We start from the raw sequence: 18,961 nt of genomic DNA, 5'->3' as shown, positions 1-18,961 counted from the left end.
ATGTTAGCTATTACTATTAAAATGATGGTAATATTAATTATAAAATAAAGGTAGGATTTTAGCCAAGGCTTTATGCCAAACCTCAGTTCTCCTCTGCTGGGCAGAAACTAGGGTCTGGTTTTTCTTTCCCTCTCTCTCATTTCTTTCCCTAACTTTTAAACCCCCAGGGAATGGCGATAAACCAAAGGCTCTTCCGGTGAACACCAGGGTAGTTTCTGTGGGCGCTGGGTAAAAAACAAAGGGTAAAGAACAAGAGCCACAGGGGTTGCATGGGTGGTTCATTCATTAAGTGTCTGCCTTTGGCTCAGGTCATGGTCCCGAGGTCCTGGGATGGAGCCCCGTGTCAGGATCCCTGCTCAGTGGGGAGTCTGCTTCTGCCTCTCCCACTCACCCTGCTTGTGTTCCCTCTCTTGCTGTCTCTCTCTGTCAAATAAATAAATAAAACCCTTAAAAAAAAAAAAAGAGCCATGGGATAGGTAACAATACCCTGGAATCTTTCTAGAGCAGGATTCCAGCCATTGGTCTGGGAATTGGCCTACAGTGGTACAGTTCCAGACCCTGAACGCATCCTCTCCATACTATTGTCCTCCATTGTGAAAGGCTGATGGGACGTGCAGATGTTCTCACTGTAGCTTGGAGAAGTTATGAGGATCATTGCCTTGAGCCAAGAAAGTGGAGGGTCTGAGGCTTTCTTCCCAGCCTGCCACTCACTACTTCTTAGGCCTTGAGAAAGTAAGTTCCTTTAATCGGGCACCAGCTTTCTCTTGTTTAAATTGAGAGCGTTCACCTGTAATTTGTGTTTCCCAGCCCGAATTTAGCTGGAAACTAAAAAACAAAAATAAAAACAAAAACAAAACAAAAAACAACAACAACAAAAAACTACTTAAATTCCAGCCCCCCATTTTCTAATCTCAAAAATGAGAGCGAGGAAGAAGAAGGCAGCAGGAGAAGGATGCACAAAAGAAAGAAGAAATGCTCATGTTAGGAAATGTTAGTTTGGGTGATTTTTAAGTTTCTTCCAGAACTCACATTCTATGGCTTTAGTGCACCAGAACTGAAATTCACTGCCATGCTCTTTGATGACTTTATCAGCTCTTGAAGGTTACTCAACAATGTAGGTAAGACAAAAACAAATGTACCCATGGCATCAAAGGACATTTTCTTACTCCTCCCTTCCCTTCCTTCTATGAGAAAATGCTTCATATTCTGGCTTGAATCCTGGTGCCTTCTGTCTGATGGACTTTTTTTTTTTTTTTAAGATTTATTTATTTATTTATTTGATAGAGATCACAAGTAGACAGAGAGGCAGGCAGAGAGAGAGAGAGAGGGAAGCAGGCTCCCTGCTGAGCAGAGAGCCCGATGCGGGCCTCGATCCCAGGACCCTGAGATCATGACCTGAGCCGAAGGCAGCGGCTTAACCCACTGAGCCACCCAGGCGCCTCCTGATGGACTTTCTATTCAGAACTTCATTCCCTGTCTGGGAACTCAGGTCCATTTTTTTCAAGATCCACCTCCAAGGTCATCTCCTTTGCAAAGCCTTCTCTGACTAGCCCAAGAAAAGAAACCATTTCCTCTTCTGGCCCCACAGCCGTATCTCTAGGACAGGTTTTAGGACACTGGATTGGAATTCCTTAGCTACTTGTTCCTGCACCTTCCTCCACCTGTTCACTCTTTTAAGGGGAGGAACATGTCTTTATTCACTTGATACCCGGAGCACTTATAGAGAAGTCTGGCTTTGATACTGCCTTGTTGGTAAGAATGGTAACAACCCTATCAAAACGCCTTTGTCATCCATGGACGGATTTCTTCAGAGACTAGGACTATTGTATAACATGGAAACACATTACATTCATCATCCAACCTCTGCGCTTAATTTAGAATCTGGGGCTCAGAGAGCTACAGTGATTGACCCGAGGCTAGCCGGCGACACAGACACAGAGTTGCACATCAACTTCAGGACTCCTACTTGGGTCCTGGGCCTTTCTCTCGGTCCTGCTTCTTTGGTATCCTTTGCTGCTCACCTACTATGTGCTGGGCTCTGCTATGTATAGGGCAATGGAATTAACATGCCATGGCTCCTGCTCCCAAGCCCTACTCCACCAGCTTTACAGTCTAGAAGAGCAAAGCCACGCCCCCACATCATCTAAACTGTTCATGAAAACATATTCCCCACTGATCCCCCAATGTACTATCTCCAAAGTGTCACAGAGGCCAGCTGATGTTCCTTCAGGAACACTGCTCTGTCTTCACGTGTGCTGAGCTGCCTTATGCCCCTGATTCTACCCAACACTTTGTATTCTAACTTTGACAGCTGTTTCTGTCCACATTCTACCCTCTGCTCACCCCTGTTCTGGAGTGTCTGACTCTTCCTCCTGACATTTTGTACCCAAGCTTTTCTATGTGATCGTGAGGCTCCTCTCAATCTGTCTCTTGCTTTCTTGATAAAGGCTCCCTCCTGTAGCTTTCAGCCTCACACACTCCCCCTGCCACACTCCTCCCTATTTCTTGGGATAGCACTAGCATCCACAAAATGAAATTAACTTGAAATTGGCACAATTGCAGAGATACTTTCATTGGCCACTTTCTTTGTGTCTCTGGCAATGTCAGCTTTCTTTTAGTGGAGAATGAATCTGCGAGGATTCTGCTAAGCAGACCTGCTACAGCACATTTTTCTTGAGATGATGGTTTCTAGTGCAGCACTTGGTTTGCAAATTAGAGCACCATTTGCAAAATGCAATCCTTGCTCTACCTAAAACGCTATCAGGGTAGAGTGTGGATGGCTTTGTAGAATATTATTTTTTGGGTAAGCTTGTGCAGAGTTTGAGAAAACCTTTTCCTCATGATCCATAAGCCAGATGTTTCCACTGAGAGAACCTGGCATTGTTAGTGGTGAATCTCACATATGAGTGTAACAGATACTAGCTAAGCTCTTCCCATTCTCTGTTCAGGTAAATGGGAAAGAACTGGTGAAAGGTGTCAGAGCCAACCATGGCCAAGGAGCCTCCTGAAAGCCAGGTGGGTGAAGGGGAAAGACAGTCACCTCACTCTCACTTTCCCCAGGAAGCATAGATAGGAAGAGCCTGTGGGGGCAGTGTTCGAATCCTGGTTGCTCTGTGTATCAGGAGGGGTGCTTCCTGACCCTGAATTTCAGTTTCTGCCTTTACAAAATGTTAGTGAAGAACACTCATCTGAGAGAGCTGTGTGGAAACAAACAAACAAAAAATGTGGGTAGGCTAACCCTCGCCCCAAATACCTGTGTCTACAAAAAAGACTTGATCCTAAGGAGGAGTGGTGAAGAAGGGCTGGGGGAAAAGGGGAAACATGGATGGCAGAGATGACTAACGAACTGGCCAAGGAAGAGACTCCTGGGCTAGACATTCAAGGGTGAGGAGCTGGAGGGGGCTGATGGCCAAGGTCAAATTACCACATCTAGGGGAAGCGGACAACTGGGTCTGCCCTAGCTCGGAATGAGTCAGAGGGAGATTTCTGGGGGACTGAGGAGAGACCTGAAGCAGCCCTCCATCCTGACAGGATGGGATCCTATCTCCCGGGGGTGGGGATCAGAGGCTTGGGTCGGGTAAGCATGTCAGGACACTAAGCAGGCCGGCTGCCACCCTGGCGGGACTCCAGTCTCTTTGCAGCATTGGTGTAGGCATCAAATATTGGAACTAAAACCCCACTACTGGCACTGGGTTCTCGCGGCCAGGACCTGACCAGGAAGGGGTTGAGGGGATCCATTCTGACTGGACAGCAAAGCCAGCTCCAAACCCCTAATAAATAGCCTCTGTGTTCAGAACGGGCTGAGTGCGCAGCAGGGTGGTGCTGAGGAAGCTTCTGGGACATCTGAGGAGGAGACTCAGCAATGGCTCAGGGTATAACTTCATGTTGAAATTCCAGAAACCTTACCGCTTATGGTGATTTTAATTCTTCCATCTTTGAAAGCCTGGGTGGAAATATTTGACTCATCTGGACTTACTCCTACAGACAACATGGAACCACGGAAGCTCTTAGAAGACTGGAGTCAATGGGCAGAGCTGCGCTTAATATGTATCAGACAGTGTTTAGAAGGAAAGACAGGGTGACCACTCAGAAGGCATATCCTGCCGTGGTAGCGGGATGGAGAAGGGATGGAAGGACACATGTGCTCAAGTGCTCAAGGAGAATTGCCAGAATTCTCCTGTAAAGGCTGGCCTGCTATACCCACCCTACTCTTCCTTGCAATGGAGAAGCCCACTGGGGTAATAAGAAGGGGTAAGGCTGAGAAGCCCACCACGTGGGGTGGCCCAGGCAGAGCCTCGGAAGGAGGGTAGGAGAGGTCACACTGGCTCACTCCATAGTTGATTTTAAAGCCACTTCCTGCTTCCCATCAGAAGGGTGAGCTTGGTCACCACTCCTGCTTCCGAGAAAGGATTTTTAATGGAGAATAAGGAGCACCAGCAGCCAGGGAGGGCTGCGAGAACAAATCGACCTTTGGTCCTCACCGTGACCTCAGATGCTTCATTAATACTTAACAGGCATGAACGTAGAGTTGGCATATGCTAGGCCCTTGACAGATACCAGCTCATTTGTTCCTCATCAGAATGATATTCCCATCTCTATTGTACAGATGACAATATGGTAGCTCAGAGAAGTTAATTCACCCCATGTCATAGGGCTACTAGGTGACAGATCTGAGCAGCTGGGACTTGAGTCATATACTGAAGACTTGTGTGCTTTACTGTAGGAACACTGTACCTCAGTTTCCCCCCCACACACATATGTATGCACTTATCAATATTCATCTAGGTGTTCATGAAGGGTGATATTCCAAATCCATGGCTCAGTGAAGAAAAGCAAGTTACAGGCATGGCATACTATTTACATATTTAAAAAGCAAACACCTATGAGATAAAACTATGTGTTTCTATAGTCAACATTTGTGAGTATAAATACCTAGAAGAGTCTAGAAGAGTAGGCTGAATGAATAATTGGTTTTCTCTGGGAAAGGATCAAGGATGGAAGGGCATGGTCAAGAGTTAGTTTTCTCCATAATGTTAAAATTATTGTCATATTCAAAAAACAAATAGCAAAACAGGGTGGCAGTGAGCGCAGGTTAGAAGCAAGATTTAAAGTTACATATTTTATCTTTACTGTGTTTTTCATTTTTATATTTACTAAAAGAATATATACTAAAGAAAGAGAATGTTGTTAGAAACTGTAAATCATAAATTATGGGTTCCTTAGATTGACTTAGATGTTTTCCCTTGATCATGGCATGGCTTTTTGAGGTGGGGGGAGGCAGGTGGTGGTAGGACTAGGACAGCCATGAGAAGAAAGGCAGATGGTGGCTGCTTGGGAATAGAAACCTCTGGGCCCTCTTCCAACTCACCCACTGCTGCCACCTCTTAGGGATTTCACAGTGGAATTTTGTGTGTGCTGTGTTAGCACTCATGGCTGGCAACATGCGCATTGGCCCAGTCCTCCCCAAACTGTTCTTACCTTTTCGAAGAATGCATGCAGGGCAGAGGGCTGGGTCTTTCTTATGGCTTCTTTGAACCTGTTCAGAGGATGATCATGAGTCATTCAAACCTTCCTTCGAGAACAGGATGAACAGATTACAAGCAACTACTTCATTAGGGTGATTTGAAGCATAGAGTGAAAAATTGCTTACGTGTTTGACTTAGTTGTGTTGATTCCAAACCCTCTTCTTCCTCCATATTGTCCAACATCACCAAGCCACCTCTGAAAAGTCCAGTGGGTACTTTCCGTACTGATGCTAAGTGAAGAGTCAAGCTGGTATCACTAAGAGCTCGAGGTCTGGAGTCAGACTCTGGGTGTGAATCTCAGTTCTTTCAACAGCTGCTTCTGTGACCTGGGTGCTTTCTTTTAAACCTACCGTCATTATTTGAAAGACGCAAACAATAGGAATTTAAACCTCAGAGCTTTAGTGAGGATGATGGACTCATTATGTAAAGCATTTCACACAGTATCTGGCACAAGGTAAAAATTCAACAAATAGGGTGCCTGGGTAGCTCAGTTGGTTAAGGTCTGACTCTTGATTCTGGCTCAGGTCATGATCTCAGAGTCAAGAGATTGAGCTCCTCACCGGGCATAGAGTCTGCTTAAGATTCTCTCTCTCCCTCTGCCTTCTCTGTCTCTGAAACAAAACAAAAATGGCTCACCTAATAGTACCCATTATGGTGATGCCTGCTTTTAACACATTTTGTCTCCATGTTTCTTAAAATTTATTTGTTTATGCTTAAAAAGGTAAGAGATATTCATTATTGGGAAAATGTAAAATGAAACAAAAACATTCAGCACAAAGGATAAAATGGAAGTCATATGTAGTCCTACTACCTGGATTTTTGTAGGTTGTTTTTTGTTTTTTTTTAATGAATGTATGTGAATGCATATACTTACACAACGAAATTAGAATCATAATGTATAGATGATTTTACACTCTGTTATATTGAATTGTTAATAAAAAAAAAGTGGCATGGGAAACCCTAGGACAAAATACAGGTTCTACAACATTATTTTAATGACTGCACAGTCCATATTCATAAACTTTTAACTACTGATGTTGAAGATGAGAAATATGGCTCCTGTCTTCAAGGAGCTTATCACCGATCATTTGGGAACAGCATCCCATTGGGCATACATAACATTTACAGTCTCATAGCACTGGTGATTTAGTGTTCCAGTATTTCTCCCTTATATATTATAAAAGTGAAGAACATCTTCATACACATTCGTTCACTACCATGGGAATTCCCATCTTAAAAATTCCAGTTTCAGGCACAGAATTACCATGTGGAACATTACCGTGTGATTTGATTTAAAAATATCTTTGAATTAAGCACTCCAAGTATTCGAGGGTGTCTGTTTCCTCATACCCTTACCAATCACCTTTTCAGTCACTGCTAATTTGATAGCCAACAATGAACCTGACTTAATTTGAATTTCTTTTATTACAAAAATGTATGCATTTAAAACATACTTTTTGGCCATTAGCAATATTGGAAACATAAAGTGTTTAGTAATATAACATTTCAAAAAGTGCAATTAGGTTTAGATGATAAGTTTGTCTTCTTCCCCTTAAGTACCCCCCAGCCCCCTGCTGCCCTCCCCCCAGGTTAGCATGTGCCTAATATTGCTAGATGAGGGGGAGGGCTTGGCTTCCCCAGCGTATAAAACAATGCATAGCACATAGCAGGCACTCAATATATATTAAATAAACGAGCAGTTTCCTGAATACCATAATAAATATTTTCTATGGATACATAAGCACCTACATGCATACTTCTTATATTTTAATAGAAACATGAACTTACCAAACCCAATCTTATGTATATTTGACATTTTTTCATATATTTAGACTTGCTTCATTTTTTTAAAAAAAATGCTGCATAATACCATCCTCCAGTTAATGGGCTCCCAACTGAAACATTAAGTTGCTCTCTGTATCTAGCTATTGTTTATGGGTCTTTTGTAGTTCTCCCTTAGGAATTATTTGTTCATATTGTTTACCAGTGTTTCTATAAACTCTTTGTATATGTTTTAGGAACTTTCTGTATAGTCAGGACCATAAAGCTCTGTTTATAATGTATACTATAAATATTTTCCTTATTTTCTAAGGTCTTTTAATGTTCTTTATGGCATTTTTTTACATAAGTATAAATTTTTATGAAGTTAAATCTATCTGTATTTTCATTTTTTATTTTCTGCATACTTATGGTAGCTTTCTTACCCTTATATAAATATTAATGTTTTCCCAAACACTTTCATGTCTATATACATTTGATATTTCATTTATATGGAATTTCATTAACAATATGGTATGAGGTAGGAATCTAACTTTTTTTAGTAGTCTTTATTATCCCAGTTCCATTTATTTGAATAGTCTTCAGCCCAACTGATCCGAATACTCTCAATTACATATTAATTAATTATAATTTCTTGGGCTTTTTTATCTTATATTCTGTTTCATTGATCATTCTATTTTTTGCCCTTCAACAATAATTTTAAATTATTTTATCTTTATGTTTTGAGATCTTCTTGATAGTATAAATTTCTTCTCATTAAATTTATATTTTTGAATATTCTCATTAGCTTTTCTCCTTCAGATCTGCATCAGAATATGATTGAACATGAATATGTGACTGGAGATAGATTGGAATTGTAGTTCTATAAATTACAGATCTTCCTAATATACAATGAGTTATGTTCTGATAAACTCATTTCAGGTTGAAAATATAGTAAGTCAAAGATGCCTTTAATACACTTAACCTACTGAGTAGCACAGCCTAGCTTTGCCTACCTTACATGCACTCGAATACTTACATTAGCCTACAGTTGGGCAAAATGATCTACCACAAAGCCTATTTTATAATAAAATGTTCACTATCTCCAACAATTTATTAAATACCATACTGAATCTGAAAAACAGGATGGTTTTAAGTGCATCAATTATTTACCCTTGTGATTGTGCTTCTGCCTGGGACCTGCCCAGCATCTTTCTCTCTCTCTCTCTCAAATAAATAAATAAATAAATAAATAAATAGTAAGTCTTTAAAAAAATTAAATCTCCAAGTATAGTTTCTACTGAATGTGTGCTGCTTTCACACATAGTAAAAGTTGAAAAATCAGAAGTTGAACCATCATAAATCAGGGACCACCTGTAATCAGGGAGAAGTGACATTTTTATAATGTTGAAACTTCTTTCCTCAATTTATTTAGTTACTTCATGCCCTTTGACAAAGTTTTATAGCTTTGTAAAGTTTTTAATCTAGATCTTACATCTATAGTATTAAAATTATTCTTGGGTATTTATTTTTATGGCTATAATTAATGGAATCTATTTATGCCATTAAGGGTACTAAAAGGTTATTTATAACAACATTGAAAATATTTTTATATACTTAAACTAACCATCCTAATTCTCTTATTAGTTCATACAGCTTCTGATAGATATTTCTCATTATAAAATATAATCTGGGGGCATCTGGGTGGCTCAGTGGGTTAAGCATCTGCCTTTGGTTCAGGTCATGATCTCAGGGTGCTGGGATCGAGCTCTGCACTGGGCTCTCCACTTACTGGCCAGTCTGCTTCTCCCTCTCCCTCTGTAATCTCTCTCACTTTTGCTGTCTCTTAAATAAATAAAATCTTTTTTAAAAAGTATATATAACCTGTAAACACTGCTAATTTTCTCATTTTAAATACTTGATTTCTTTTTCTTATATTGGTGCTTGCACTGCCTCAAATTTCAGCATAATGTTAAATAATAGAGGTGACAGCTGACAGTTTTGACTTACATTCGATTTGAATGGAATGCTTTCAAGTTTCACTGTTACATTTCATACTCGCTGCTGGTTTGGCATAGGTGTTCTTTCCCATGTGAAGGGAATTCTTTAATTCAGTTTCCAACTGAAGAGGATAATGAATTTTATCAGATGCCTTTTTGGCATCCACTAAGATGAGACAGTTTCTCTTGACCTATTAATTGCATTCCAAGAATTGACTTTATTTAGTCATGGTTTACAGCTGTGTTTAATTTGTTAATATTTAATTTAGGAATTTGATTATTCATTAGAAAGATCAGGATATAATTTGCACTACTTTTTGAGGTTTTATTATTCTAGCATTGAAATATGAATTGAGAAACTGTATTTTTTTTCCTTGTGTTTTTCTGTTTTTCAACAGCTTCAATAGTGAGTCATTTTCTCCCTTCATTTATAGCCACTGCAGGCACATCATGCTCATTGCCCCAGCCAGTTCCGCCAAGACCTCCCCTCTGCTGCCAGGTCCTCTGGGTGAACCCCTATTCATCTCCTAAGACCCAACTCCACGATCAATACTTTTGGATAGCCTTGTCCAACCACTCCCATAATGTTAGCATGTGCCTTTATGCCAGCGCTAACCCTACTATAATTCACTCATCTATTAACCTATTTTCCCCATCAGATTTTGAGCTTCTGGAAGTAGGGACAGGCATGTATGCATTTAAAAGAGAAATTTCTGAATCTCCAGTGCTTATCACAGGACCTGGCACACAGCAGGTGTTTAATAACTCCTCGTTACATGAACAAATCCATGGTACGTTTTGCTTTAAGCTTTGCCAGTGAAAAATTTTCAAAGAAGGTATGTGTATGCTTCTTTGCCTTTCTTTGACAATAAAATAGAGATAATAATCACTCACTGCCATTCTGCACAGTTAGCAGAGATGCTGTGCTGGAAGAATGGATGTGAAAGGATAAAGGATAAAGTCAAGGAATTAAGCACAAAAATACACAATAGCTATCAGACTGTCTTTGATATTAATAATAGGTGATGTGCACTGAGCATTTACTATGTTCCAGGTATGGATTTATCAAATTTATTTCTCATAATAGCCCAATGAGGTAGACATTCTTGTCTTAATTTTACATGTGAGTAAGCTGAATTTTAGAGAGCTCAAGTGACTTGTCTGAGGTCAGACAACGGGCAACTTTTGCAGCCAGAACCAAAACCAAGACTTTTGGAATTCAGAGTCCACTCTCAGGAAGCTGCTTTGTATCAATCCATCAGTAAAGAGGGTATGCTCCATTTATGTGACAAAAGAGATGAATGATAAGCAAAGGGTGGAGATTCCATCAAATCTCTACTTCCCTGGTGTTGTCTTAGTTTAGTGCCCAATAGAGAGAGAGAAAACAACAACAACAACAACAACAACAACAACTCAGGATCCTATCTACCTGTTTGCCTTTGGTATCATCTGCCTCTCTTCTGATGAATGTGGGTGCCATTGAGTAAAGCTTCCTTTCTTTTTAGTTTACATTATGATGCTGCTTTATCCCAAAAAGGATACACATGGGACTATGTGAGCGTGGATCCTCTCTCTTTCTCCTTCTATGAAGCGAACAAGACAGGTAAAAGGAGACAACTTTCCTTTAACTATTAAGTTCTTGCATTCTTGAGCTCTTGGCCCTGAGCTATAAGTGAGTGTCAGTGACATATGATCTGAAATGGGACAGATTTTAGGGTTCCCCATACCCCCAAAGGGGAGACACAGCAGAAGTGTTAAGAGTAGAGTGTGAAGAAGAGGAGTTCAGCACTTTTCTTGTGGACAGTGTCCCAGCCAGGACTGCCAAGGATCCCATCTCCAACCCCACCTGCTTGTGTCCCCCTCCAGGCTGTGTGTGACCCCAGCGTGAGTGACAGAGGTGGTGAGAGGGGTTCAGAAGATTAAAGGCCCAAGTCACCAGAGGCTGTGGTCTCTCAAGAATATTTAGACGTTTTCCACTTGGCAGTCATTAATATTCTCCAGCAAAAGATGCACAGAAACCCTGTTCAAAAAGCTTCCCTCTTCAGATCTCCATACCTTGGAAGATAAAGTGAAGGCTAGGGTTTTGTTTTGAAATTAAATATTCATTGGGTTGGGTTAGAGCCATTACTGTTCTTGGGGATAAAACCGAATTTTCCCCTTTGTTTTAAAACAACTACAGTCACTTTGCTTAAGTATCAGTTTCTGTCCAGAATCAGTCAGGGTAATGCTCAGTGTGATTTTTCTAATCGAATAGTCCTTACTAAGAATTAGATGCAGAAAGAACCCAAGTATTTTATAGGGGGTGCACGGGCATTTCAACATCACAGACACCTTGCAGACAGAAGCACCAACGAACTACAGGAGGGATCTGGGAATCAGATCCTGGGCACTGTGACGGCCTCTGGGTGAGCTCTTTGGCTCTGTTCATCGATACCTTCTCCAGAACATCACTGAGTTTGTTTCCTAGGCTGTAAAATGAGGACCGCATAGTTTCTTCAATTGCATAAAGATTTAGAGAACAGAGTTAGAACAGGAGTGACACCGAGTAGGAACACAAGAGTGGCAGTGATAATTCATATTTTCACAGAAATACTGAGGACTGGTCACTAAATGGCTTAAAAGCCATTTAGATCTGCTTAGGTTTTTTTCCTCCCCCTAATCTTTCAGGCACCATTGCTCACATTTCCTTTGAATTTAAATACCTTTTAAAAGCTTTCAAAGCTTTGAAGGTTGATTTCAATGAAACCTGTTTTTATTCTAGGCGTTTTTCCTACTGTCATTCTCAGTAAAACAAAAAAACAGTTACTGTCAAAACAACAAGGGTTTGCTCTCCAGCACAGAATGAAAGCAGATCTGTCTGCCTGATTTATTTTGGCATCCGCCTAGCAGTTAAATAGGACACCTCTTAATTTGTCGCTTCTTTAGGATTCATTTACACTGGAAAAGTAAATCACCAGGGCTTAGTTTCAGCTAAACTGAAACTAGTAGGACCAAAAGGTATATTCTTTATCCTTCAGACATATACCCTTTCAAAAGTGCAATTAAAAAAGAAATTATGTATTTAGCCACATACTTAAGATGGTAACATCAAATGGATTTTTATTTTTACATTAAACCGGAGGAACTTAGAAATCTAACTTATTACCAAAGATCAACTGAAATTCTGGGAGAGAAAGTCAATACTGTTTGTGCAGAACTATTTAAATGAGTGGATATCCAACTATTCTTTACAATTAAAATCAACTATGTTGAGTAAGCAGACTTAGAAGTCAAACCTCAACTACCGTTTGCTGGCTGGGGAAGTTACTCAATCTCTTTGTGTCTTTTTAAATCTCTAATTTGGGAAGATACATACCCACCCATGTTGTTTAGAAAAGTAACTGAGGCAATGGACAAAAAGCATATAGCCCCTCCCAGGCACATTATTAGTTGCTCAAAAAGTGTAAACCACTCGAGATGCCTGGGTGGCTCAGTCAGTTGAGCGGTTGCCTTTTGCTCAGGTCATGATCCTGACATTCTGGGATCGAGTCCCACATCACGCCCCTTGCTCTGCAGGGAGCCTGCTTCTCCCTCTTCCTCTGCCTGCCTGTACTCTCAGTATCTCTCTGACAAATAAATAAATAAAATCTTAAAAAAAAAAGTGTAAGCCACTCTTATTCAGAAGAGCTTGTGTAACATTTTGTAGCAATTTGATCTAGGAGTGAGCATTTTCTACTGTATGAAAGTTGCTTCTTCTATTTGCCTCAAATTTATTTTATTGGAATTTTGGCCCATCCCCTCATTTTCTCAGTGTGGCCAAAACTTCTGCTAATGCTTTTTATATAATGAGGTCACACTGAGGACATGTGTCTGTGCAATCATGAACATATCCATTCCTAGACAGGGGTTTTTTTTTGGCAACTCGGTGATCTAACTGCAATCTGTAATCTGCATAATTACTGGAAAGACAAACTAATTTAGTTATAAAATTAAATAAAAATCTCACACATACACAATCACACATACATGTGTAAATATACATATATATACATATACACATTTACCCTTTGTTCTTCAATACACATAAAAGTCAAGGTCCAGGTTCAAACTATTTTTTTGGTGGGGGGGGGGGGTCTTACGTTGTCTCATTTTTTTTTTTTTTTTTTTTTTTGATGTGGAGTATGTGGGGGAATATGAAAGAAGATATAGGCTTCCTTCTTTGGGTCCCTTAAAGCAGATGACCTTGCATTGAATGAAGGCACACTCTTTGAGGGTGAAGATTAACCGTGGTGTTCAAACCAACAGTTTAGCAGGTGTTTTTTAGAGGAAGACACAACTCACAGATCTAGTCCTGGGGTCTTTCCCAATTTTGGAAGACTGGTGCTACCTGGAAGTCCAAACAACACAACAATACAGGGTGTGACTTTCTGACCACATTCTCCTCATTCTTCACTGTAATTCTTCTCCAAGCATTGCAAGTGTCTGAAGTCAATGGAAGATGAGCTGATCTAACTACTCCATGAAGCTTTCTCTTTCTGGCCCAGTGCCAGGAAGACTGAGGTCTTTGCCCGGTCAGATGGAAGTTTACAGAGAAGCAATTTCATCTTCCAATCCTTTGCCAAAGTATCCAGTGGAAACTCGTGGAATAAAACCAGGCTAAGCTGTTGTTCTCAAACATGTTTATTTGTTAACAGTTATACATGGCGTGTTACAGAAATTAATGGAAAATTTCTAAAAATTTCACTGTTGTTGAATGTATTGTACATAAAGTTAAAAATAATGTGTCCATATATGTTAACAAACTGTCATCTGAGGTAAAGTTAAAGTAGGTCTAGAAATGTACTGCAAACAGTCATTTTCTCTTTCTCATCTTTATTAAAAAAATATGTGTCAGAACGCAGAAATTGAAATGAACCAAACCCACAGAGTAAACATTTTTTTTTTTTTTAAAGAAGGTGCCCAGTACATGACATGATGGGGTTTCAGTAGACACTGGGATGAGTATGGATCATAAAGGAAGTCTTGTGGTACGGGGAGATCAAAGAGCTACGGGTCATGGGGACAGAATGACAGGTGGCGTTTCCCTGGTTTCAAAATTTAAAGTGACAAATTTAGTGCTAGTGAAGGATGAGGAATTAACAGCTGCACACACAGATTTTTCTATCGATCTAACTGGAACTGGGCAGATTCCCCATGGCCTTTTGGTACTGGCTCCTCGGCTCTTACTTGGGAATTCCACTGTACTCTTAGGATAGGATATGGTGATTCTGAGCTCACCCAACAGCGCTCGTTAAAACTCAGAATTCTGCCAATGATCACAAGGATGGCAGTTAAAAAATCTCGAGTTTATTTCCCTCACTTTCATGCATCACACGGGCATCTTTGTTAAGTCCAGAATCAATTTACACGTCCAGTCGCATTTAGTGAATGATGACAAGTCCATTGGGCTGTCACTTTCTGCTGGGAAATTAACTCCAGACGGTGTACCCGAAACAGCAACATCCGTCAGCGTTCACTCGGAACGTGTCACAAGCCACCCAAAGAATCGGTATAATGGTGTGATGCTGCAAGACAAACTCCAGACAGCCACCGTGAGGGAGAAGATATAGCACCACTTGGTCAGAATCAGAACCACGGACAGCAGAGCAGGGGAAGCCATTTCCCTCAGGGGAACAGCCTATCCTACCCAATCCCCAGCAAACAGAATCGAACCAGTTTCAGGACGACTCTCATGGTCATCACACCTCTCCCATTGTCCCCTTCCTGTGAAAGGATGAGTTAATTATAAAATGGATGCACATTCCTGGAGAAATCACATGGACCAACAGGTGATAGTTACAGTGGGGGATAAATGGCCCTTCTCACTTTTCTGGTTCCTTGGACCTTCCACATTAAGATGACATTGACATAGATTCTTAAGGACATTTGGTCAGTCGACCTAACTGGAAAAAAAAAAAATATATATCACGTTCCAGTGACCTGATGGTGTACAATTTGGGCCTCGAGCAGTAATGATTACCTTGATTTTGATTTTCTCTTTGTCAACAAGTATACCTTCTTTCCAATCACTTTACTTTCTATTGGTAGGAAGAGCCACAGTAGACAGGCCTATTTAAGTCAATCAGATCAGCGTCAAAAGAATGCTACTTTCCCAATTTGAAAACCAAGTAATAACAGGTAACCCCAAATCAGACGGTCCTCTAACGCTTTCTCCTTAGTGTTAAACCACTAAATTCGACATACTGGAACTGCATAGGAACATCAGGAAAACACACGTGACCTGTAGAACAATTCTCTGTAGGGCAAAAATATATAGATTCTTTATGAAAATTATGTGCTAAACATACAAACTGAACACTGCACTTTTTGTCTTATAAGTGTAAAAAAAAGGAAGCTTAAACTCTTCTGTTTCACATACAAACAGTCCAGCGATCTCTATGGGGGGGGGTTGGATGGGAGTGAAGATGTGGGAGGGAGTTTCAGAATCTGAAGGCCAGGCCTTCAGAATGTGAACATTTTCTTGTTTTCCGCCGACGGCGGGTATTCCTGTGGAAAGGCTGGAGTCGACGGTGGGGTCACGTGCTCCCTTCCTGTTCACTAGCTGCTGATCGGCCACATGCTCCTGCCAGCTGTCCCTGAACTCCAGCTTCCTCCCATATGCTCCACAATAACATCTGGAGAGGGAGCCCCATCCATCAAGTTTGTCACATCCTGCACTCAATCTGCTACCTTCTCTACAGTGTAATGGCATTATTAAAAAGCATTTTCATTAACATTTATATTTACAAAAAAAAAAAACTGGCAATTTTTTTTCATTAGAACTCCTTAAAGCCATTTCCCTTAAATATTTAAAGAGTTTAATGGTAAGGTTTTTTTTTCTTTCAAGTTATAAAATAAAAATCCCATTTGAATTTTCTGATGTACAAAAAGAGATAGAGATGAACCATTGTGATCCTGGAATTAGTTTGTTATTCTGAATATTCATGTCACCATTGTTCCACTAGAAGGTCAGTTTTAAGATCCAAAACCACATTACCAGGATTGTACCAGAATTATTTGGCAAATGACTTTTCTTTGAAAATGGCACATGAAGAAGACACTTGTCTGCATAGCATCACAGCAGCAAGATATCGGAAAAATAAAAAATATCATTTTATGGTACTTAGAGTTTAGAGCTTCTGAGAAAATCAGATGCGTTTTCCATCCTTCTCATCAATGGGATCCAATGTCCTTTCCTACTCACAGAATGAAGGTTCCAACAGAAAGCTGTCTCTCTTCGCCAGGATGCGGAATAGCTAAAGGGTTGTTTTGGCAACATTCTTGATCATAAATAACCACTTATTTGTCTTGTGATTTTCAAGTAAATTCATTTCATATGAGGCTTTTCTTTTCCAGTTAGATTTCCTCACCATAACTAAAAAAAAGTCAAAAGCAATACAAAAATTTTTACACCCATTAATTTTCAAACATGACAAAGGAGAGGGGGAAAAATGGCAGACCAGGCCCTGTGGAGTGATGAAGAGACATCGTCATATGTCAAAAGGCATATGGATGAGGAGACTGTAGTCACGGAGGACCTCTTGCTTTTGTTTAAAAGAAGTCAGTGCCAACCCCGTTGTCACTCTCTGAGGCCTGTCACTCCACACTTGATGTCTTTACAGCGGTCAACAGGTCAAGAAATAAAAAGAGAATTATGATTTCACGTACTGGGTCATCTTAAACCCACACTAAAAGAGCTCAGAATATTCGTCGGGTAAGCATGATTTGCTTGATTTGTGATTGAGTGTTGGGTATAATTTTTTTATACTTTTCTGATTTTTTTTTTTGTGCTGCCATAGTTATCTGCCATTGGTTGCCAAAAACTCTTAGTTCCCTCTTCCAAATGAGTCCCGTTGGGCAATCATGAATTTCGTCGTGAGATGAGGTGAGGTGGAAGAATACAAGAGAGCCTGTCGCGATGCTGATGTCCATGCCAGTCTTGAAGCACCGGCCGTGAGCTCACCTCGATGCTACTTCTTAGGTCTGTTGATCTGCGCATAGAGAGGCTCCAGCTCCTGGGGACAGAGGGACAAAATGAGACCCACTCTTTTCCAGATAGGATTTTCTGAGATAGCGAGGGAAGGAGGGTTTGGGATAAGAACAGAAAGATGACAGTTTATGATGGATGACCTTAGGTAATTTTCGGATTATTTGATCATGATGCATGTCGTTCTGGCAACTTGTTTTAATCATCAAGAATAACTACTCACCCAGTTTTGCTTTGGTTTTCAAACTGAGACTGGTTTCCCAGTGAGGGAAAAAAGCATGGTATACCCGAGAGAACTGGGCAAGCAGTGTGGGCAGGATACTTGGCCTTTCTAGGCCTCAGTTTTCCCAACCATTAAATGGGAAAATACTGTTCTTCCTATGGGGTTCTTGGGAGAATTAGAGATAATATACGTAAAACATCTAGCACAGTGCTTGGCGGTAAGAGGTCTTCAGAAAATGGTAACAATCTGGGACGCCTGGGTGGCTCAGTTGGTTAAGCAGCTGCCTTCGGCTCAGGTCATGATCGCAGCGTCCTGGGATCGAGTCCCACATCGGGCTCCTTGCTTGGCGGGGAGCCTGCTTCTCCCTCTGCCTCTGCCTGCCATTCTGTCTGCCTGTGCTCGCTCGCTCTCCTCTCTCTCTGACAAATAAATAAAATCTTTAAAAAAAAAAAAAAAAGAAAATGGTAACAATCATCCTGAGTCAAGTGCACATTTCTCCAACATAGCTTTATGAATGTCTACTTGACACCACAGAAATTCTATTTCAAATGGCTCTTTGGTTTCCACAAGCAGTGAGGACAGGGGCACACAGCAATTAGGATATTAGCTCTTAGTTAAGAGCTTCCTGGACTGGTTTCCAACCAATTTCCCACTTCAGGGTTGGCCCATCATTTGCTTGTACCTGTGGAACTGGCTGTCCTGAGATAGACACCAGGATTTTCACCAGTACAGAATAAGGCAAACCCTCAGTCCAAAGGGAGATGGGAAATGGTGTTCAGCCCTGCTGGAACTACTTCAGACTTCTTCATGTTGAAATGGCCCAAGATGTGCTGTCCAAGCAGATCAGATCAGGACTCTGGTCTTAAGCATACATAGGCCCTTCTTTCAAGCCGACATGTTGCTGTCACTCTTGGATATTTGTGCCGGAATTAAATGGACACGGTGACGTCTTCATTCTGTCATGCTTCTCTATTGGCCTGCGTCTTGCCATGTGAGTATAGATCCTTTCTATTTGCGTATTTTCTTGAACCATCAGATTGAACTGAGATTCTGGGAGCCCTGACCATGTATCTCGCACCATGCTAGCTATCTTCAAGTACATTGTCTTTTTAACTCATCACAGCAGCCATAGCAAACAGATGCTTTATCTCCTTTGCAAATGGGAAATCACATACATAGAAGTTAAGTAATTTTTTCACGGTCCTACAGCTCGTGAGTTTGGGACATGAGATCCGAAAGTGGGGCCCAGTGCTTTTTCTAGTCTATTATGACAACTGTCACATAAAAGGAAAGACCGATCATTGGGTCTGTAGTGTTGCAGAGTGCTTGGAGTTCACAAAGCACCCTCGTGTCTTATTTTATCTGCCTAATGGTCCTGGGAGTGGCTTTTATTCTATCTGTCTCATTTTGCAGATAACAACTGAAGGTCAGAGAAGGGGTGTGATCGCAA

General features: G+C 40.8%; 1 protein-coding gene across 6 annotated transcripts in view; it reads right to left on the bottom strand.

Moving 5' to 3' along the window:
• Nucleotides 1-13,926: 13,926 nt before the first annotated feature.
• Nucleotides 13,927-18,961, bottom strand: part of DAB1 (DAB adaptor protein 1) — a 407,123-nt gene continuing 402,088 nt past the window's right edge. For 5 of the 6 annotated variants that reach the window (XM_047727154.1, XM_047727155.1, XM_047727157.1 and 2 more), the window contains one exon: nt 13,927-17,316. Coding sequence is in view for 2 of the 6 variants with exons in the window: in XM_047727155.1 (XP_047583111.1) it covers nt 17,272-17,316 (45 nt within the window). In the remaining 4 variants the exon portion in view is untranslated. The remainder of the gene's footprint in view (nt 17,317-18,961) is intronic. The other variant, XM_047727156.1, reaches the window with a different exon arrangement.

This window comes from Lutra lutra, chromosome 4 (genome assembly GCF_902655055.1).
Source record: "Lutra lutra chromosome 4, mLutLut1.2, whole genome shotgun sequence".
Taxonomy (NCBI): domain Eukaryota; kingdom Metazoa; phylum Chordata; class Mammalia; order Carnivora; family Mustelidae; genus Lutra; species Lutra lutra.
The sequence above is the reverse complement of the archived record's forward strand: the minus strand, read 5'-3'. Positions and strand labels throughout refer to the sequence as shown.